General features: G+C 40.3%; 2 protein-coding genes across 2 annotated transcripts in view; one reads left to right on the top strand and one right to left on the bottom strand.

Moving 5' to 3' along the window:
- The first annotated feature begins 6,921 nt into the window (after positions 1-6,921).
- On the top strand, positions 6,922-11,687 carry LOC106633369 (transmembrane protein 138). Its single transcript, XM_014336299.2, has 6 exons — positions 6,922-7,054; positions 7,184-7,320; positions 8,806-9,384; positions 9,585-9,756; positions 10,061-10,136; positions 10,929-11,687. The coding sequence occupies exons 4-6, from the start codon at positions 9,631-9,633 to the stop codon at positions 11,039-11,041; spliced, it is 315 nt and encodes a 104-aa protein (XP_014191785.2). The 5' UTR covers positions 6,922-7,054; positions 7,184-7,320; positions 8,806-9,384; positions 9,585-9,630; the 3' UTR covers positions 11,042-11,687.
- A 17-nt stretch (positions 11,688-11,704) lies between these two features.
- Positions 11,705-22,536, bottom strand: part of LOC102296302 (cilia- and flagella-associated protein 70) — a gene marked incomplete at its 5' end in the record, with an annotated part of 24,256 nt that continues 13,424 nt past the window's right edge. The window contains 13 exon segments of the mRNA XM_014336298.2: positions 11,705-11,842; positions 12,233-12,280; positions 14,971-15,072; positions 15,364-15,453; positions 15,694-15,855; positions 18,646-18,798; positions 19,177-19,304; positions 19,560-19,760; positions 20,201-20,316; positions 21,300-21,433; positions 21,740-21,868; positions 21,947-22,078; positions 22,235-22,417. Of these exon segments, the coding sequence (XP_014191784.1) occupies positions 11,732-11,842; positions 12,233-12,280; positions 14,971-15,072; positions 15,364-15,453; positions 15,694-15,855; positions 18,646-18,798; positions 19,177-19,304; positions 19,560-19,760; positions 20,201-20,316; positions 21,300-21,433; positions 21,740-21,868; positions 21,947-22,078; positions 22,235-22,417 (1,689 nt within the window). The 3' untranslated portion in view covers positions 11,705-11,731.

Here is a 22,536-nt window from a genome sequence, read left to right as displayed (position 1 = left end):
TGCCTTGGACAAGATATGTCTGTAAGTATGAGTGTCGATAAAATAATTATTATCTTTTGTTTTGTGTAAAAATGGTACGATAATTTGTACATTTGAAAGTTTTATCTTGTTAGCTTGCAGTAAGAGGGTAACAAGCTAGTTTACAATGTTAGTTAGCTAATACAGTATTTTGTACTTTCAGTTTTACGATGGTCAAAGAGAAGGCAATGGTCAGAGGCCATTCTTCAATAAAGACAGAGCGCAAAAAGGAAAATAAGTCTGGTTATTGGAGCATCGTTATCTCGCTGTCTAGCTGGTGAAACTAAGAGACTCAGGGCGAGGACAGCATAGTAAAAAGACATTAGCGCAGCGGGCACAACCACGAGGAGCTATTTTCAGCACATCAGTTATGAGTCTACGGTCAGGAAAGCAATATCAACTGGATCTTCCAGAAGAGGAAGAAACACCAGATCAAAGAGAAACAAAACAAGTGTACAACGCAGAGGATATGGAGAACAAGGATAATGCAAGCAACGCAGACACACAGGCGGAGTCTAGACGCTCGCGTACATCCAAGCGTTCATCCACAAGTTCTGCAGCACTTAAAGCACGAGCAAAAGCAGAGGCTGCGCGTGCACAGCTGGCGTATTCAGAAAGGGAAGCAGCTATAATGAAACAAAAAACTGAACTTGAGGCTAATTTACATGTTTTGAGCTGTCAAAAGGCTGTTGCAGTTGCAGAAGCAGAGGTTGCAGTTTATGAAGAAGAGGAGGAGGGACTCTTAAAAAGTGAACTGCACTATCCATTGGTGGGACCACCCGCCAGTCCAAAGCAACGCACAGCAGAGTATGTACAAAAACACTCAGATATTTGCCTTGAAGGATTCAAATTAAAAGTAGATCCACTTGCCTGTCACAAAGCTGCACGTGAACAATGCGAAATGGCTATGAATGCAGATATAGACAATGACGGCTCACACAGTGTTCAAAAGGCTAATGTTAAAGTGGAACTCCAAACACAACAGAGAGAGAGACTGGATTCCCCCAAACCTTATCCGTACAACACTCTTCAAACATCAACAGAGACACAGGGTGTCCAGGATATTACAAGGTACCTGACACGTAGGGAAATGTTAAGTACTGGACTTTTGCAGTTTGATGACCACCCAGAAAACTACTGGGCGTGGAAGGCATCATTTCAAAGTGCTATTAAAGACTTGCACGTTACAGCTCAAGAGGAGCTAGATTTAATGGTCAAATGGCTTGGAGTTGAGTCTGGTCACCAGGCCAAAAGAATCCGATCAGTCCATGTCTTTAATCCAGCTGCAGCTCTCAACCTTGTGTGGCAAAGACTCGAGGAATGTTATGGATCTCCAGAAGTGGTAGAAAATGCACTGTTAAAAAAGATTGAACAGTTTCCCAAACTAAACAACAGAGACAACACAAAGTTAAGAGAGCTGGGTGACGTTCTGCAGGAAATAGAATGTGCAAAAGATGGAGGATACCTACCAGGCCTCTCATATTTGGACACAGCTCGCGGAGTCAACCCCATTGTGGAAAAGTTACCATATGGACTGCAGGAAAAATGGATTGCAACAGGAGCAAAGTACAAAGAAGAGCATAAAGTTGTTTTCCCCCCTTTCAGTGTCTTTTCAAAGTTTGTAAGACAACAAGCCAAAATAAGAAACGACCCAAGCTTTGTCATCACACCTCCTGCCGACACAAGCTTCAAGAAGGAGAAAAGCTTCAGAGGCAGTAACAGGCAAGTGATTAGTGTACACAAAACAGACATTCCTACAGACACTGGTTCACCTCAAAATAGTTACAGCAAGCCTATAGAAAGCCCTGACAAGGTATGCCCAATACATAAGAAGCCTCACCCTCTTAAAAGGTGCAAGAGTTTTAGAGCAAAGCCCATAGATGAGCGCAAGTCATTTTTGAAAGAGAACAGAATCTGTTTTAAATGCTGTGGCTCTACTCAACATTTAGCAAGGGACTGCAGGGCTCAAATAAAATGCATGGACTGTGGTAGCGACAGGCATTTAGCAGTGCTACATCCAGGTCCACCCCCTGCTCCAGCTGAGAGCTCTGGAGCTGATAAAGATGATGGCGGGGAGACACAGGATAATGCAAATGCCTCAGTTGTTTCCAAATGCACAGAAGTCTGTGGTGATGAAGATAGCCCACATTCATGCTCAAAAATAAGTCCTGTGTTAGTCTATCCAGAAGGCGAAAAAGAACAGGCTAGAAAGATGTATGCAGTGCTTGATGAACAAAGTAACAAGTCACTAGCTAAGTCTCAGTTTTTTGAGCTCTTTAATATTAAGACACGCTCAGAGACTTACAAGCTCAGAACATGCTCAGGACTGTCAGATAATGTCGGCAGAACAGCAGTAAACTTCATGATTGAGTCAATGGATGGTAAAGTAAAGCTCCCACTCCCAAACCTGATTGAATGTGACATGATTCCAGACGACAGGAGAGAGATTCCCTGTCCACAAGTGGCCATGAAGTTCTCACACTTACAGAAGATAGCTGAAAAAGTACCTCCTGTAGAAGAACAAGTACCTATTCTTAGAGCAGGGCGATATGGCCAAAAATATTTATCACGATATATATTTGAAAATTTGCGATAACGATATAACCGACGATATAATTGATGCGAGACAAAATACAACTCCACAACATTACTAGCGCAAAAAGACAACCTTCCATTTATTTTCACTTAAACAAGAAGCTGGTTTTTATGTACATTAAAGCTTTATAAAAATGTAACAGTGCAAATGCAAATTCCTTGCTGAAAGTTTAACCAAAAGGCATTTCCAGTAGAAACGTGCTGACATATCCTGAGCATAACCATGTATAATATCCACTGAAGTTAAAAAGAGGTGCTTTGCAACATTAAACTGCAGTGTGCAGTACGTATTTTTCGGACCATAAGGTGCACGGGATTATAAGGCACATTAAGCGAAACAAAGCAGTCAGATAAATCAAACTTTATTAAACTCATTCTTCTTGCTTCCTCCACTTCTGTACCATTGATTCATTAATGTTGAATTCTCTGGCAGCTGCTCTATTCCCATGTTGTTGCAGTATATTAATGACTAACCTCGTATTGTGGATGGATTATCTCAGTTGTTCTCCTGACTGAAGTTTGGTCCGTTTACAGCATCCTGCCATGCGATTGCATTTGTCTCTAACCATGAGGAACCTTCACGTTAACTTTTATAAGTGGAAAAGTGTTAGTGTTCGTCCTCCAGCTTCACTGTTTATGTTATGCTAACATAGCTGTGTCGCTAGCGATCACGTAGCACATCATTATATACCAGCTAGCCCAACTTCAGTAACCCTACAAACGTCACTGCTGTTTAGTTTCCTGTCTTCATTTATGTTGGAAGTGATAGCAGAGCTGTACGTTTGATTTTTTTCAGAAATCTCTCAGTCAGAACATGCTATATCATGCTTAGGTAACTAGCGAAACTAGCGAGCTAACTTCCGCTAGCTTCCTGCTAACTTCTAACTCCGTTAAATGTAATAACTTTTGTTTTCATGGATGCCTGGAAGTTAAACTTTATAGTTACACCTGGTAAAGCAGCAATGCTGATCGTTTTATTAAAGATGAAAGAATTTAGACAGTTTTTAACTCTAAGTGATGCTGCAGTGTTGTAGTTTAAAAAAATCAATTAAATGTAGAGTGGTGTATAAACACACAGTTAATGGAAAAAGGTGAGTGAAGAAGAAACAAGCTGATGGGAAGCCTTCAGTAGCCTGGGCCTGTTACGCTCCCCTGAGGGGTCTAGGCAGTGAGGGGGAAGTAACAAAAAGTGTTCAGGTCAGAAAAAGGAGTCAAGGAGGCAAAAGGGTTAAATTTAAGAGTTTTATTAAAGTTTCTCAAATAAAAAAGACAGAAAAGCCGCTATCACCATTTAAGAAAACAAACAAACCTCAGAAGTTGGTCAATAAAGTAAAACGTAAGTCAAAAAGAGAGCAGCTCACTAGCTGCAACCACCACAAACACACAGAGCTCACTAGCTGCAACCACCACAAACACACACAGCTCACTAGCTGTAACCACTCACATGGCACTCTGGCCAGAGCTCACCTTTCCCTGGGCTTAAATCTCTTTAATTACTGACGAGAGTCAGCTGCACAAAAGGGAAAAGGTGGCACCTCAGGCAGAAGAGGTAGTGGGACACGCCCACACAGGCACCTTCAGGAGGAGGCCCTGCTAGGACCTTAACACCCCCTCCCATAAATACAAACCCGTGGTTTGTCACATGATTATGATAACCAGAACAACTAATCAAGTCCGTAACCGTCGCATCAACAAATTGCAGGCTTTCCACCTACCAAACCCCATAGCAACGGTTAGGCATTGCCTGCGGAAGCTGCCAACCCCATCTCAATGGGTTCAAAATACTTACTGAGGGTGGCCGCAGACCCTCAAAACAATGTCTCATGTGCTAGCCAGGGCTTTTTTGAGCCATCACATGTGGAGAACACAGCAGGCAGTCAGAAGACCTTACTGTAACAGTTTTCAGACGATTGCTCAGGTCACGGGTACAGGCATGTTTGTTAGTCAGGGGTGCAGGTCTGAGTGGTGGTGTTATACATGATCTGTCCACCTGCAGGTCATTTTGAGGAACTGGGACATTTTCAACCAGCAGCAGCTCAGGGCTAGTTGACCTCTTACACTGACTACAGGGTGCTACTGAGCAATTTTGCGCCAAGTTTAGCCTTTTAGTAGGCCTGGCAACCTTGTCGGTTTGAGAGCCACGACTGACTTTTCTCAAAGCAGGCCCTTTTTGCTTTGAGTGGGCTTTCTGTTTGCGTTTCAACTTCAAACAGTTAGCAACAAGGTGTCCAGGTTTGTGGCAGAAGAAACAAAGCTTTGTTTCGGGTCTCGAAACCACAACTTTTCCAGCCTGGTTAGCTGGCCCACTCTTACCTCTCCAAGATGTACTATGGCACAGAGGGGTATCACATTCTACAGCATTTATTTTATGACTTAGGGTGAACTCATCTGCCAGTGTGGCAGCCTGCTGTAATGTGAAAACCCTTTGTTCACTTAAATAACAAGCAACACAGTCAGGCACTGTGTTCTTAAAGTCCTCTACCAGCACAAGCTCACGTAACGACCCCAAGTCATCAACCTGGCTTGCAGAGCACCACCTATCAAAAAGCTTCGCCTTGTCCCTAGCGAAGTCAAGATAGGACTGACCCTGTGCCAACTCCAAACCTCGAAAATGCTGCCTATAGGCCTCAGGTACAAGTTCATAGGCTTGGAGGACGGCACTTTTGATCTTTCCATAAACTAGGCCGTCCTGCCTAGACAGACCAGAACAAGCTTCCTGAGCCTTACCTGTGAATTTACACAGCAACATCACCCCCCACACGTCTTCAGGCCACTGTAATGCAGTTGCTATGCTTTCAAACACACCGAAGAAGCTCTCAACACTGGATTCACAGAAAACGGGAAACAGGTGGATGTTATTGCCCACAAACGAGCTTCTAGACACCTGTGCACTGATAGCTGCATCATCCATTTTGGGGGCCGGAGAAGGGTTAGAAAACACACCCTAATTAAGACACAACCACACCTCTCTGCCAACTCATTCAGAGACTACCCAATAATTAACCCATTAATGGAAAACTACACAACTTACTTTAACTGACCAACTTACCTCTTGCAGTATACACATTAAACAAACACAACTTACGCAGTTCCTAAGCACAACAAACTTTACCTACCTATCTTCTGAAGCGTGCCGGGCTCGAGGCAACTTGGAAGGCGAAACTTCAGCGACTGGAGCCCTGAATTGCCTACCCCCAACAGGGAACTAATCCCTGCCCAGGATTACCCCAAAAATAATAAAGGCAAAATAACAAAAGAGTGCTCGAAGGAAGAACTTAAAACGAAGCTCAGCTGGACACTCACCTAACTTAACTGGGAAGTTGTAGTTCTCAAAAAGGTGACAAAGCAAGATAATCAAATCCAACTTGAAGCTCCCTTTTCAAATATCCCGGACGAGCCCCCACTTGTTACTTTGCCGTGAGGGGGAAGTAACAAAAAGTGTCCAGGTCAGAAAAAGGAGTCAAGGAGGCAAAAGGGTTAAATTAAAGAGTTTTATTCAAGTTTCTCAACTAAAAGAGACAGAAAAGCTGTTATCACCATTTAAGAAAACAAACAAAACTCAGGCGTTGGTCAATAAAGTAAAAAGTAAGTCAAAAAGAGAGAGCCGCTCACTAGACACAAACCCAGACACACAAAAGTGTCCAGGTCAGAAAAAGGAGTCAAGGAGGCAAAAGGGTTAAATTTAAGAGTTTTATTCAAGTTTCTCAACTAAAAGAGACAGAAAAGCTGTTATCACCATTTAAGAAAACAAACAAAACTCAGGCGTTGGTCAATAAGGCTTAAATCTCTTTAATTACTGACGAGAGTCAGCTGCACAAAAGGGAAAAGGTGGCACCTCAGGCAGAAGAGGTAGTGGGACACGCCCACACAGGCACCTTCAGGAGGAGGCCCTGCTAGGGCCGTAACAGGGCCAAAGGGAGGAGTCAGGGCCACCGGATGCAGGCCTAGCTATATGCTTCATCAAAAAGAAAAGTTTTAAGTCCAATCTTAAAAGTAGAGAGGGTGTCTGTCTCCCAAATCCAAATGGGAGCTGAAGAAAGCCTGGTCTGAATCATCTTTTTTTCCCCCAAACAATCAACAAATATGTTACAATTAAGTACATTAATTTATTATTTCATTATCAAATTGATATTGACTTCAATCTAGCTTGTTCTGCTGATTCTCTGTGGTCTGCCACTGTGTATGCAATAATACATACTTACCACTAGATGACAACAGTTTCCTAGTTGCTTGACTTTAATTATCTTTCCCAGAAGCATTACAGTAATCTTGAATGGAAATGTGATTGAAAGAGCTAGGGGAAAAAAGCTCCCACAGCATCCATTTGTAACCCGTCAACATTCACTTGCATGTGTTTGAAGAACCTGCAATCAAATTAAAAGGAAATGTGGCACAGTCACTGGGAACATTTTTCACTCTATTAATCATAGACTCATCACAGGTAATCACTAACATTGCATCCAACTGTGCTTGCACAGCTTTATTCATCATTACAATCTCAACAAGCTGTGTGTAAACAAACTCAACATGATTGGTGGCACATGACTAAACCTTTGCGCCTGTCTTTTAGAGAGCTGGAGGGATCAGACCTGTTACCCGGACAGACAAAAGCTGCCAATCTGCTGCACGCTGTGTTGATGGTGGCCACATGCGTCGTTTGGAGAGTTGCATACTTCTTCAGCCCCTGAAACCCACCTTCGTTTGCAGGTTTGTGCTGGTTTGTGATCCAGTTTCAGTAGCTTATGTTGTGAAACTTGAAGAATGTCATTGTTTCTGTTGTTTCTGTCTAAAGCAACAAGCTGTTGATGTTTCTAAGAAGATTAAGTGTTGCAGTACTAAGAACAAGCTGGTAGAACACTAACAACAACAAATACTTTTTTTTTTAAAACTTACAGCACGTTTCTTTACACAGGGAAAACATTATGTCTTAGACGTGTATATACTTTTTTTGATCATTTTGATCAATTAACAAAATAGTAGATGTTACTCACAGTCCATATATCTTGTTGTCCACTGCACTTAAAATTTTTTGCATTTAATACATGTTGTTATTTTCTAGTTCATACTGCTAAAGCAGTTTTTGCCAAGGGGTAGGTAGGGCTGCTAACCTAGAAACTTAGTGGGACAGCTTTCAAGAAGAAGTAGCCTCGTAGTTGATGGTTCAGGGTTTAGAAATAGTCCTAATCTTCCTCACACCTGCCAGGGCCGTGCCAAGCCATAAATACGGGGATCATAAGAGGATCAACCTGGTGTCGGTGTGAAGGATCCTGCTGGATAGTGATCCTGGCACAGGCAAAGATTTTAAAGTACCTACTTAAGAAATACACAGAGGGGTGACAACAGTAGTGAAAGGACCTGTTTCTCTATAAAAATCGAGTAAAGATGTTTTGTTTTTGTTTTCTTTTTTTTCCTAATGTGATGGATAAAGGAAGGGAGGAATAAATCAGAATCTGTTTTTCTGTCATCAGAAAATGAGGCTCTTTTGAGAGAGAAGCTGCTTAAAGACAAACAATTAGTCAGTTAGTTCTGATCTGTTTTTTGTTTTGTTTTTTCTCATGCTTTGATTAGCGCTTTGGACACTGTCCACTCAATAAAAACTAATGACAACAAGCAGGTGGCAGAAGTCTAAACTGCATTTCAAATTTAGCTAGAAACCACTAGAAATGTAACACATTTCCCATTTATGTGAATTGACTTAGCAGTTATTCTATATTTTCCTGGCATCAGAACTCTGGGACTGCCTTAGAGCAGTGTGGGTTCCCAATAAAACTGTCACTTCTGAACAAGGTATCCCTCCCTTCAGGGTATAAAAGTGTAACTTACCTGGGGCAGGAGATGTTTTGTAGTACGAAGCAGCTGAAGGAGTGTAAGGCAGTTAAATGGCAATTTGCACAATGTTTGGGTGCTTTTCTATAAAATGAGACTGGCCTTTTTTTGTGTGTGTGTACCCTAAAGCAGCGGTCCCCAACCCCCGGGCCTCGGACCGGTACCGGTCCGTGAGTCGTTTGTTATGAATAAATTTTCTTTTTTTTGGTACCGGTACTAGTTTTATTTTGTTGTATTTATCCGCGACACGTTAAAGGCTGGTCCATGAAAATATTGTCAGGCATAAACTGGTCTGTGGCGCAAAAAAGGTTGGAGACTGCTGCCCTAAAGCGTTATCGCAGAATACTAATCTGTCTCCTTCCACAGGATCTCTGCTGCATTCACTGCAGTGCTGATGTCTCATCAGTTTTGATATGGAGGCCCAACAGAGTCGTTGCTGTTTCAGCCACAACAAATACGGTACCGTACTACCACACCTGCTGGTGTTGGAGCTATAAAAATCAGCACTTCTGACATGTCGACTTCCTGGCAGCTCACCCCTAAAACGGACTCCGTTCCCTCTTTTGAAAGGACATACATTTTTACCCAGTGAACAGGACTGCTTTGAACAACATATGCTTCATTTGGCATCAGTCATGTTTTAATTACATATGGGGAATTGAGAGTGGAGACATTTGAATGCCTTACTGAGACCCCAAAACTGTAACAAAAAAAAGAACTCGATTGATGTTTGTGTGTGTGTGTGTGAGGGTGCAGCGCAGCCTTGGATCCGCAGTGGAACCACAGTCCGCCCGGGCGCCCAGCCTTCGGGCCGGAGACGCTCCATACCAGCAACTACTCTCTGGTGTTACTGATCCAGCTCAGCCTGCTCTCCTTTGACCTGTTTGTCAACTCCTTCAGTGAGCTGCTGAGGACTGAGCCAGCTGTGCAGCTGGTACTTTTCATGTACGTCAAACTTTTTCACTGTTTCAGCCTAACGCAGCCTCTAGCTCAAGGGGGGGAAATAATTCTCAATTTATCCGCACAATCTTTTGAAATGCTGAAGTAAAATGTATTTTAGACAAGACAATAATCCTGCCGACAAGCTCTTCCTGTTTTCATCATTTTTTTTTCTGCTGCTTATACTGTTTCCTTTTCTTCAACAGAATCCAGGACATTGCCATCCTGTTTAACCTGATCATCATTCTGTTGATGCTGTTCAACACCTATGTGTTCCAGGTTGGACTGGTTGCCATATTGCTGGAGCGGTTTAGAACCATGCTAATTCTATCTGCTCTTTACTTGACCTTCAGCATCATTCTCCATTCTTGGCTTATGGTACGTCGTTAAAAACAAAGGCTTTGCCACTTTTTTGGGGAGATACTGTACAACAAGCTTACAGACATTTCAAATGCTTTCATTTTGATTTTAATAACTGCCAAGAGAAAAACATCATAAGAAAGAAAAAAAAAAAAAAAGATAAAACTTGGTTAAAATGTGTCATTATATGAGACTGAGAAAATAACATTTGCATTTCTCATCGTTCTGTTTGTAATTGTTAAATTATCTATAATGTACAAAGTCTTTACATCTCTGAATTTATCACAAAGTGGCCTTTTTGTCATCCTTCTATTCCTTTCAGAATCTGCGCTGGTTAAATACAAACAGATTTATTTGGACCGACGGTCTTCAGGTGCTTTTTGTGTTCCAAAGAGCTGGTAAGATAACAAGTTCATGCAACAAATGTACCTCTTTTCATTTAGAATGTTTTCATGTAAACACTGAAGAGTATACAGTACAAAAGGTTAGGATTTTTCCACTCTATAATCTGATTATACATATTAACTTGTAAAATAAATGTTTACATTTTGACTGAATAATTAAATTTAGATTTTGCAAATGAGACAGGAGAAAATACATGGAGACAATACAAGCCGGTGAAGCAGTCCAAAACAGCAGTACAGATTTAAGCTAAAAAACAACAACCCATTAATGCCCTAGTAAACTGTATGATCATTTCACCCACCTTTTTATTTTTCCTTTACCTGTCGCCTGTTGTTACTGGTTACTCTTCCAGGCAGTGACATCACATTTCATCACCATGTGGGTGCCACTTTTATACATGTATAAGCTCATAAGTGGATAAAAGCTTGCATCATCTAGCTGGCATTACTCTCTGTAGGTGATCTGCGTACGAGAAGAGTCATGTGCTATTTGTTGTCTTTGCTTTGTCTGCCACTTAAGACCTGTCCAGACAGCTACTCAGTGTGTAAGCACAGCCATTACCTCACTCAGTTTTAAACACTGGTGGGAATTTTCAAGTTTTCTCCCTGTTTATTTTGCAATCACATAAATCTCTTGAATAACCTTGATCACTGTGAAAACACATTACAAAAGAGTCACTGATATGAAAATCTACATTCACATCAGTCATGTTTCTAATTTACAGACATTTGTAAATTAAATATCCGTATATTTTAAAGCCTCCTAACATAATTTCCTGTTTGCAGCTTCTGTGCTGTACTACTACTTCTACAAGAGGACCTCAGAGTATCTGGGTGACCCTCGCCTCTATGAGGATTCGCCGTGGCTGAGAGATATGTTTTCACGGGTCAGACAATGATCTCTCTGCAATAGATCACACCAACACTCAGATGCCTAGTTTAAAAACGGCATTAAAAGAATATCAAAATACAGTATGTTACAAAGAAAACCCATGCAAAACAAAGAACTGGTCACTGTAATCCATTTGGTTTTAAAGGAAATTTATTCAGGGCCCATTCTAACACATCCTTCGTGAACTATTTGACAAGCTCAAAAGAATATTTCACAACATTTCCTTTCAAAGCAGAGAGGATTGTGCCAAAATTTAGAAAGGTGTCTTAGAACAAAAACACCACAAAGTGTCATGAGGGCTTGTTTTCCTGCATAAATGATAACAAAAGAATGACATCAAATGTGAAATAGTAAATGTTTTATATCCTGCTGGTACCAGTCACCATATAGCCTCCTTTCTTTTCTTTGTTTTTGTATTTAAACAAAAAAAAAAAACAACACTATATTGCAATTGTTTTATATAGATTTGAGATTATGGTGTTGCTTTAACTGTGTTTGTTATGTTGATATTGATCAGAGCTTAACTTTTATGGCTCAACTGGTTACTTATCCTCACTGTCTGTGAAATCTAAGTCATCATGTATATCTGAACTCTCTGTATTTAATTTTCATACACTACACATGCTGAAAACCCAATAAAATGTTGTTTCAAATACTGGTCATTGAGATATAATGTGTACATACTTGGACATATGATTTATTCTTTTGCTTCAGTGCTTCTTTCAAAGCATGACTCCAGATGATGGAAGCGAAGCTGATTCTTCAACTTTTCAAACTCTTTGTGGAGTGACTCCATCTGTAGGTTGAACTGTGGATACCGAGAAAACAGAAAATGTTTTTCTTTTTTCAAGAAACCAGCATCCTAATGTAAAATTCACCTTGGATAAGAGGATGCAATATTTAGTAAAAACTGATTCACTGTGACAAAATAAAGGATTACAGGGCTCTAATGTAATTTACGAGAAAATCAAGGACAGCAGGAAATCTATATCCTTAGTAATCAAATGCTACAGAGAACTCACAGAGAAGCTGTTTTTGTTGTTTTATATTCAGTATTAATGTTGCATGTCTACTTTTTCTTTTAAAAAAATCACTACTTAATACAGAATTTAAAACATGGATAATTAATACTAAATCACTAACCGCCCCACTGATATGTTAAATTACAGTGACTGACAAAAACAACAACCAAACTCACCCGTATTGCATATTTATAAAACTTCTCTGCTTCCTCCTTTTTGCCAGACTGAAAACAAAAGGTTCATCAGTGTTAATTGAGTTGCAGACCATGTGTTTAGTTATGTAAGTAAGTAAAGTTTGTTTGTATACTCCTTTTCAAGACAAGTGCTTTACACAAATATTAAAAATACAGTCAAACGAACACACCTGAATCAAGAAAAACAACACAAAACAAAATTTTTACCAAATTGCTGGTCTGAATAGATGCATTTAGGCATTTTTTTAAAGGATGCCAGAGTCATTGGTGTGCAGCAAAAGCGATAAGCTGTTCCACAGTTTTGGCACTAAAGTCTGGAAAGCAAAATCCTTCTTAGTTTTCATACGGGCATGTGGAATCACAAGGAGACCTTTATCTGCAGACAAGATTGAAAAGATTGATGATATAACTAGGGGCCTCATCTTGTAAGGTCACAGAAGTAAGAATCAAGATTTTGAACTATCTAACAATGAGTGAACTTATGAGTTTGAGTTAAAAGTGTTGAAGCAGCATTATGGACAGATTGGAAGCAATTAATAGATGCTTTAAACGGACACAAAAACGAAGCATTGCAATAGTCTAGGCAGGTGGAGATAAAGGCATCAACGTGCATCTTCAGTAGTGGGCAGCTACCAATCCTGCACCCAGGAAACAGTGTGTAGAGACAGTACCTTGCCCAAGGGTACCTCAGGGTAGCCATTCGGTGGATTTGAACCCCTGACCGCCTCCAATCACGGGGCGAACACTCTACCTACTGAGCTATTGCTGCCCCATAACAAGGGACTTAAACCAGATCCTTGCAGAATGCCACATGGAAATGCAGCCGTTTCAAACCCAAAATTTCCCAATGAGGACAAAAGTGTTCTATAAGCAAGAAATAAAGTGACCCACTCTAAGAAAGAGCCAGAGATCCCTACCATGTAGTTTAACTGTTGGACTAAGATTTGATGGAGATTTGACATTTCAAAGGCTGAGATAAGGTCAGGCAAACCAAGGGCTGGCTGAGCAATCACCCTTATCCGCAGCCATCCAAAGATCGAAAGTTTAAGGAGAGCTGTGGAGTGCAACTTCCTAAAACCAGACTGAACGTTATCAAGAATATTGTGCTTCTCCAACACCTTCCTGTCCCAACAACCTTTTATTTTTATTTTTGTAATAGTTTAGCAATTTAGGAAGTTTTGAAACAGGTCTATAGCTGGTGTTTAGTGTAAGGTGCAGATTTAGCTTTTTCAAACCTGGTTGGATAACCACCTGTTTAAAGAACTCTAGGACAGCGGTCCCCAACCCCCGGGCCTCGGACCAGTACCGGTCCGTGAGTCGTTTGGTACCGGGCCGTGAGAGTAGAGGCTCAGGTGTGAAATGTATGGTTTTCAGGGTTTTTATCGGTTTTCAGCGTTATTTTGTTATCGTTTTTATCATTAACTCGGTTTTCCTGGGTCTTTTCACGTGTTATGAATAAATTGTCTTTTTTTCGGTACCGGTACTAGTTTTATTTTGTTGTATTTATCCGCGACACCTTAAAGGCCGGTCCGTGAAAATATTGTCGGGCATAAACCGGTCCGTGGCGCAAAAAAGGTTGGGGACCGCTGCTCTAGGACACAGCCTGACCACAGAGGGCCAAATGGAGTCAAAAACTTAAGACATTGGCTGAGCTTGCTGAGGGTTTAATTTGGAGTAGTGTTTGACATACATAAGCTAAAGAAAGTGGGTGAAAAGATTCTACAATTTTGGGATGTGTGAGAGTTTATGATCGAAAGGGCGATCTGTGGGAGTTGTATTTTCTCTTTGACCACTGATCTTACCTTGGAAAAGTTTTTTACATTCATTGTAGTCCTTATCTGAAAAACCTGGTGTACTTGGTGTTGGAGGAGAAACAATGTTATTCTCAGTGTCAAATAGAACCTTGGCATTCCCTTTTCCTATTGTAAATAGGACATTTTGTGGTTTTCCCACAGGTACTCAGTCTTAAGGCAAAGCCAACTAAAACTGCAAATAGATTTAGTGATCCAAGGAGATGATTTAACGATGCTGTCTTTTCTAATTTTAGGAGGTGCCACTTTGTCCAGTATCTTTAAACACTGTGAATCGAAGGAAGCAGAACTCAGTTCCATGTCATGAGTCACAATCAGACTACTTATTTCTGCAGATTTTTGAATCACAGAGTCAGTAATATGTTGTGAGTACTTCACATGTGCAGAAGACAAGGTGTCAAGGTTAAAAGAGAGCTCAATTAAAATACAGTTAGCCACTAATATTAATTGATACTAATCAAAATGTCCTACTTCAAAGTCTGCATTCCTGAATTGATTTTAGCCATTTATCATATTGATCGACATGCAGCGTCTACTTGCACAAGCATTTTCCCAAATTAATTGGTGTCTCATTAAAGTGTGTTCAGTGACTAAAGCATTGGCTTTACCAAAGGGCAAAAGGATGGATGTTGGCATTAGATTCTATGGAGGTTAGGGCTTTTTACTCTGAACCCATCCCTCATCCTGAAGAGTCATTTATTCCAAAGCTTAAACTGACTCAATTCTTACCATAACCCTAACCAGTCAGCTCTTCTGACTCCTGTAGATTGTTTTTCAATTTCTAACAAAGATACGCTGTTCTGTAGTCTTCATAAAAGGGGATGTGTCAAGCCACTGTGCGCGAGATTATCTTGAAATACAGACGGAGGACATTAATAATGACATTAATAGTGTTTTATCATCACTCACCTTGAGGCAAATGAGAGACAGGTAAGCCCAGACCTCTGCATTCTGGTTGTCCAAATGGTTGGCCTCAGTCAAAGCTTCCTCAGCTGTACAAAACTCCTCCAACTAAACAGACACAGAAATGCCCACTGAAACAACAAAGGGTGACTTCCTTTCAAAACAAACAGAGTAGGGCTCCCAACTATTCTTTTAAGCTAGTATTTCGAAAGTATTTCTTTTAACAATAGAAACAGGAGTGTACTTAAAACCTTGAACCATACACTGAGTGGAATCACAGGTTTTACAATTTTATGTTATTTTCCATATAACAAAAATAATTCTGAAGGCACAACATAGAAGCTTTTTTTGAGTTTAATACGATCATTCCCATCAATGTTCTGAAGGTAAGAGTTTTACCCGGTAACATGCACCGCCCAGGCCTAGCCAGGTCAGGCAGGATGGAGACTGTTCACAGGCCTGCAGGTACACAACCTTGGCTTCCTGAAACTGAGAGTTAAAAAAAATAAGACAGAGTTACACTGTATAACTTTGTGGTTTCACATGAGATGTTTTAAGTCACATTTGAGTTTTGCTGTTATTTTCCAAGACATATGGCTGGTCCATTTTGTTTCTTTCTTGAAAAATGCATGAGGTAAACTCTCACACAGTGAATAGATGCTAGCAGACCCAGTACACATGAGTAACTGTCTGACTGATCAGACAGTGATGCCTGTCTCAATATCTGACCTTCTCCTGCATAAAGTAGCTGGATCCCAGGCGGAGCAAGACAATGTGAGAGTCTGATGGCTTCTGCTGGAATTTGAAGCTCCACTCGTAGCTCTCCTCAGCCTCATGGAACTCCCCTCGTAGATAGTGACAGTGACCATTCCAAGCCCATGCATCAGGATCCTGGTGAGAAATCCAAAAGTTGCGGCTGAATTAGACAAACACAGTGAAAATCTTATGAAGTGTCAGTGTTCCTTGTGTGTTGACACAGACTGTGTGCACACAAAAGACAAAAGAAAATAGTGTTGTCAAAAATGACAATAGTGTTCCTATTTTTCTTATTTGTGTGTTGTAAACTTTATGAAAGAACTAAAAAAAACAGCACTTAATCTTTTGAGTTTGGTATATGGCGGGGCGCAGTGGACACCCAAGTTTGTAAATGCAGTAACTCAAGTACGAGGCAACATAGAATTTTCAAATCAATACCATGGTTGCATCTGCTGAAAATCTCTTTAAGGTTTAAATCTCAGGGATCTTGACTTCAAGGTCAGAGCTCAACTTTTCTAAAAAAACAAAACAAAACAAAAAACTCAGAGGATTTTCACATTTATAACACAGGTATGTCTACTAGGAGGCTAAAGGGTAGCACTATATTTAAAAAGAATTACAAACAAAAATTAGCTGATGCTTAAAGCTGTTTTATTTAATATACATCCATTTTTTTCCCCAATTTGTATCGAATTAGGTCTGATTGAAGGACTGATGTGATGGTAAGTTGTCTGCTGCTCTGCTTTGAATATTGGCAAGAACTTGACACAGGGATTACTTTAGGGATTTTAAGCAAAATTGTGGCCAAGTTCAAGACAATATTCATAGGTTGTTTTGATTTTTTTAGGCTTTTAAAAAAGAATTTCACAAGAATTGCTAGTTCCGCTGGAGTTTTGACCACCCCAACAATCAGATGATTCCCTATGAGCAAGCAATTAGCGACAGTGGGGAGGAAATCTCCCTTCAAAGAGGAAGAACCCTCCGACAGAACCAGGCTCAGGAAGGGACAGCCATCTGCTGTGACTGGTTGGGGTGGGGGGAGTGAAAATTAAAACAAAACAAAAAAAAGCCAAAGTGATATAAAAGCACCTTAATTAGTTCTTGCAGTGTAATTTGCTGTTAATGGCCTTTTCCAATCCCTGCTTGTGTTTTTGTCACTTTTGTCCGGGGTCAACGAAGCAATGCTGGAGATTATTTCTGTGTGAGCTTTCTCTTTTCCAACTTGAAGGCTGCTGAGAGGCCGCGAGGTTTTGTCTCCCTGTGCTACTCCCGAGAGGCCAGGGTGGAAAAGTTATGCGCTGGTTTGTATCTAAGGCCAACATTTTTTTAATTAGGCTGACAAATAAATGTTGGTCATTTTGAGGTCCTGTGGTAGCTTCCATTAGTTGTTCAAGACAACTACGTCTCATATGAAATAGTAATTAGTGTACAAGCCGGAGTCTAGAACATGATCTGGTGGCTGACCCTGCATGTCTATGATGAATTTCAAAACATCATATTCATTTTCCACAGGGTAGAGTGGCACCCCTGTAGCAAGCTCCACAGTTACCAGCCCCAGAGACCACATGTCTATTGCTTCATTATATGTATTACCAAGCATAACCTCAGGTGCACTATAACCAACTGTCCCCACACAGTCACCAGGAGTCACTGTAGATGCAGAATGTAGCAAACAAAACCTGTTGTGAGCCATCATCCTTACATGGCCTTTGGCATCCGCAATCAAAAGTGGTCAATAAAGAGTTGCTGAAAAACATGTTCATGCAAACATCATTGGGTCTGCCGTGATATCTTTACAATAGGACTTCTGCTCCTGAACCTCTGCACACAGCGTCTGCAAATCCAGGCTGTATGAAGTAACTTTGATCTTTACGCAGGACTGTAAGCTGTCGTCTGTGAGGTATGAGGGATATTTGTTTTTAACATAGTTCACGGTGGAGAATAGCTGCTCACATATGTATGTGGATCCGAAGATCAACAATCCACAAATTAGGCATACTGGTAGGCCACTCTCATCAAAAATAAATTCAAATTAATCTACGCAGGCATCATTAAATGTTCTATTTTCTTCAGATATTTTTCTTTTCTTACATTTCTCCATACTTGACCTACCTGGGGTTGAACGTCTCAATAAATGCACGGCGTTTCAGCAGGTATACCAGTATCCGCTAGCGTGGCGCTTATTTTGAGCGACGAAAAATAATGAAATATAACTTTATTTTTATATTTCAAGATCACAATAATCTTCGAATTTAGAACTACAAGTTAAAAAAAATTACTAACACAAATAAAATACACTTCAGTTAAATAAATATAATTTATTTTCCAAAACCATGCGGAGCCGCAGTATAAGGATAAAAGAGCCACATGTTGCTCCAGAGCTGCAGGTTTCCAACCCCTGAACTAGAGCAATGATGCTGGAGAAGACTAGATCTTAGCTTCGGTGTATATCTGTGCTGTTAGACCAGCAGAAGGAGAATGATCTCAAGAATAAAACTAGGTCTGATTTCAATTCACTTAGATTTTGGGAATTATTTTTATAACACTCAGCTCCTTACAAATTATGTATATTATGTGTAGTAATTGATCCTACACTGGAATATGTTGTCATGCATATCTATAGAAGGTGAGCATCAAAAAGTAACAGTGGCTGTAACTGATTACTTTGTCATATACAATAAATATGCACCTTGAAAATATAAAAATAACAAATATATTTATTTATTATTCATTTGTTTGGTGTTTAGTGAAGATAAAAAAAAGAATAGCATGATAAATTAGACAATAAATTGCAGGTTTCACACTTTACAAACAGAGCATCAAATGCTTTCTGGACAAGTAATGCCCTACATGCAGTTGAACACTCCTGTAATATTCCTCACCCAGTCGATACTCGTGTTGTAGCCAGAGGTAGTGTGGAAGTACCTGATCTATGCTGGACAGTGCCTCTTTGAGGTTGGCAGCAGCACTGCAGTAGTCTGCTTTAAGCAGCTGCAACTGGGCCAGATGAATGAAGTAGGAAGCACTGCGACCGCCATCTGAACATAGGAGCTCCTCGGATAGAGCGACTTCTGCCATCTGACAACAGAAAACAGTCATCTCTGAACGATTTTTGCTATTGCTTTTTTTATTTGTTTTATTTTTGTTCAAGCATTACTGCTCAGAGCTTTTAAAATTAGACATTTATTGTTCCCAATATTACATAAGACTTTTTTTTTAAATTTGCAAAAATATAAATAAAGAGAAAAATCTAATATTTTTTCAAAATGATAAACTGCAACTGATGCTATCATACTTTCATATAACACATATCACTAACACATGTTTCTAAAACCAAGTGTCTTTTGAAATTGCAGATTGCCATATGTAATATGCCCCTTTTTGTGCAGTAACAGAATAAACCGATGGTCACGTTAACACAGTGCTGTGCAAACCAACACGCTGGGTATGTTTTACCTGCAGTGCATTGTTCTGCAGCAGGAATTGGATGGTCTGTGTGTAAATAGTAGCAGGAGCTGATTTCAAGCTGACACTCGGTGCTGGAGGCTCTTCTTTGTGCATCTCTGAATCCTGGTCAACAAGTTCTGGGTAAAGGAGAAAAATAAAGCTACACGGTCAGGTAACATCAGTTACTCCAAGGGTTTATTTTCTTCTGCCCTATGCCCTTTGGGCTGAAGTGCATGAGAGCTCTAGCAGACAGAGTAGTAACGAAAGTAGTTCCTTGACAGGGAGATGGGGCTCAGGGGAACAGAATGGGTTGAACTCATGCATAGACTGGCATTATTGCACTTGACACTGTCTTGTATATGTCTGTATTTCTGTTTTTTTGTTTTCCTCACCTTGCATAACTCTGGGAGAGTTTGTTGTTTCATCTGCCTCCTGCTTGTTCTCTTCCTCTTCGTGTTTCTTCTCCTTGTCTTTCTCCCCCTTCTCCTCGCTCTGCTCTTGCTTTTTTGCCTCTTCTGCATTCAACAGCTTTGTGGCTTCCATAAAAGCCCTCTCAGCCTGGATGGAGTCGTTCTGACCCGCATGGAACAAACCTGGAGCAAACACCCAACAAGGTTACTCCACGTTCCCCAGCATGCATCCCTCTTCCACTATTGTTGTGGGTGTTTAGGTTACAGATTGTTTTATATTCATGTTTTTTTGTTTGTTCATCATTTTGTCTGTTCAGTCTGCGTCAACTCTTAAAGAGACCAGTCCAGGGTCTACCCTGTCTCTCACCCTATGACAAACTGGGCTCCACCCAACCCTAAATTGAAGATGATGGATGGATATTTTAAAGACAGATTTACAAACCAACCTAAATCTATGAAAGTCACACACAACAGTCAAACTGTCTTGAGTAACCTGCGGGGCCTCCATTACACTGGGGGTAGACAACAAACAGTAATACCTACTGACAAATGAAGTTTGGTAGTATCATTTTGCTGTTCACTGATACAATAGCAGCAGGAAGCAAAACAGATCCTCATCTCACCCAGCAGTGTCCAGGCCACCACGCTGAGAGGGTCTAGGCTGGTGGCTCGCTCAAGGAAAGTCTGGGCCTCACTGTAATGCTCAAACATCACTGCCAATACCCCACACATCATCAGGCTGGAGCAAGAAGAGGATAAAGAAACATGGGTCTTGAACTCGTGAAACTGTTTGACGACCTGTTTTTTATGCTGCGGCTCGCCTCCTGACTGGCACTAGAAAGCATGCCTCTATCACCCCAGTTCTTATTGATTTGCATTGGTTACCCATAAAATATCGCATTGAATTTAAAATATTGTTGCTCACCTTTAAAATTATAAATAATTTAGCCCCTCGTTATCTTGTCGATCTTCTTAGTCTATATGTCCCTGGGCGAGCCCTCGGGTCTTCAGCCCAATTACTCCTCAGCCTAGATCTAGACTTAAATCTAGGGGTGACCGTGCTTTTGCCCTGGTTGCACCGAATCTGTGGAACAACCTTCCTATCACTATCCGTGCGTCAGACTCCATTTTATCTTTTAAAAAACTCACTTATTCAACATAGCTTTTCCATCTAGTTAGTGTCCCTATTTTATATTTGGTTCAATTTTTTATTTATGTACTTTATCTTTTAGCTATATCTCTTCTTAGTAACTTTGTTACATAGTTCTTATATTCCCTACTTTGTTAATAGTCTATTATTTAATCATGTCTTGATTTTCCTGTTTTTATTGTAAAGCACTTTGGTGTACCGCTGGTCTTTTAAACGTGCTATACAAATAAAGTTGTATTGTAAGTAACCACTGAACCATGTTCCAATAAAAGATAAAACACGAGCAGGTAGGTTCATTGCTTGTGACGTCAGAAAATACAGTGGAGATGAAGAATACTGTGACAGGAAGTAACTCTAAATATCTCTCTTCCTCTATCAAATAATAATATACAAATAATATACCATCATGATTTAGAATTGAGCTGATTGCTAGACTATACTTATACAGTCTATAATATTTATATATATATATATAATATGCAGGCCAAAATAATTATTCAATAATTAATCTCTTATTAAATTAATGATTTGCTTAAAGTGAAGATCAATATTGTAAGGAGTGCATTTCTAACCTGGGTTGGTGCACTTGGTCGATAGACACAGCATCATGATAACACTCTTTTGCCTTCAGGTAGTCTCCGGTCAGCATGTACAGGCCCCCCCACTCAAACATATAGGTGGGCTCATTTGGGTGCCTGACCACTAGCTGCAGGTTAATAAAAAAATATCAGAAACCACTTCATCTATTTTAACAACCATTATCATTATTCAGTGCTGCAATGTGACTTGTGTCCACTTGACGAAACAAAAGAAAAACATTCAAACATAACATTATTATAAATATTCTTGAGAATAACAGACAAACATAACCCAGTCTTTATATGACATTCTGACAACAAGTAATTAAATCTGTCCGGCAAATAGTTGTCTGTCAACCTTATTCTGTTTTTTTTTTACATAAATCTTCCTGATTATTTTTTTCGCAATGAGCTTTAGAGCATTGTTATTATACCTCTTTCCAGTAATATGCAGCCTGCTCGTAATTCCCAGTAAGCTGTGCCTCTCTGGCAAAATGTGAGAGCTGAGAACAGTGTAACTGGATGTTATCTGGGTAGCCCTCAACAGCATCTGGAGAATAAATCTGTTAAGGAAGTAAGGATAAAACAAAAAAGTCAAAAGATGTCCTCATAGACTGTATATGAAAGTGTGTGTTTGGTACCTTGCTCATAGCAACGTGCATCTCATCAACCAGGTAGACATAGAGTTTGCTGGCAAATTCCTTCAGCTGTTGATCATCCGTGAACGGCTCTGTCCGCCTCATCTTGTCACGTACGATCCTCACCACCGCATGCTACAAACCAGAAATATACACAAGCCGTTGAGGAGAAATAATGACACTAATGTAGAAGAAAAATATGACCAGAACCATTAGATCGATCCCTAAAAATAGTTTCAGTGTCCTTGTAAATTTCATTAATCCATCATAGATGTGGGCAGTTGGTCTGACCTTCATTTGTTCCTTGAAGACAAAGTATCTCCCAGAGTCATTGAGCGCTCCTATCAACTGAATCTTCATTTTCTCCAAGCTGTCGTCTTGGGGAATTTCACAACTTGTTCCAAATAGTTCCTCACACTGTTCTGAAACATGGGACACCGTGTTTGCTACCTGCCTGTGGAAGTCCAGCACAGCCTGCAGGAGCACACACCGGTGGAGAGAATACATCAAGCATGCAAATCTCCTCGATTGGGCAATTCATTTTGTGTGTGTGTGTGTGTGTGTGTGTGTGTGTGTGTGTGTGTGTGTGTGTG

Source organism: Haplochromis burtoni, unplaced genomic scaffold (assembly GCF_018398535.1).
Source record: "Haplochromis burtoni strain Fernald_Lab_line unplaced genomic scaffold, NCSU_Asbu1 Contig_135, whole genome shotgun sequence".
Taxonomy (NCBI): Eukaryota; Metazoa; Chordata; class Actinopteri; order Cichliformes; family Cichlidae; genus Haplochromis; species Haplochromis burtoni.
Note: the sequence above shows the minus strand (reverse complement) of the source record. Positions and strands in the feature narration are given on the sequence as shown.

Bases quoted from the DNA above. Each gene is read 5' to 3' on its own strand.
- LOC106633369 (XM_014336299.2), top strand. From the start codon at position 9,631: ATGCTGTTCAACACCTATGTGTTCCAGGTTGGACTGGTTGCCATATTG. The intron at 9,757-10,060 runs GTACGTCGTTAA...TATTCCTTTCAG, and splicing joins TTCTCCATTCTTGGCTTATG to AATCTGCGCTGGTTAAATAC. The intron at 10,137-10,928 runs GTAAGATAACAA...TCCTGTTTGCAG, and splicing joins TTTTGTGTTCCAAAGAGCTG to CTTCTGTGCTGTACTACTAC.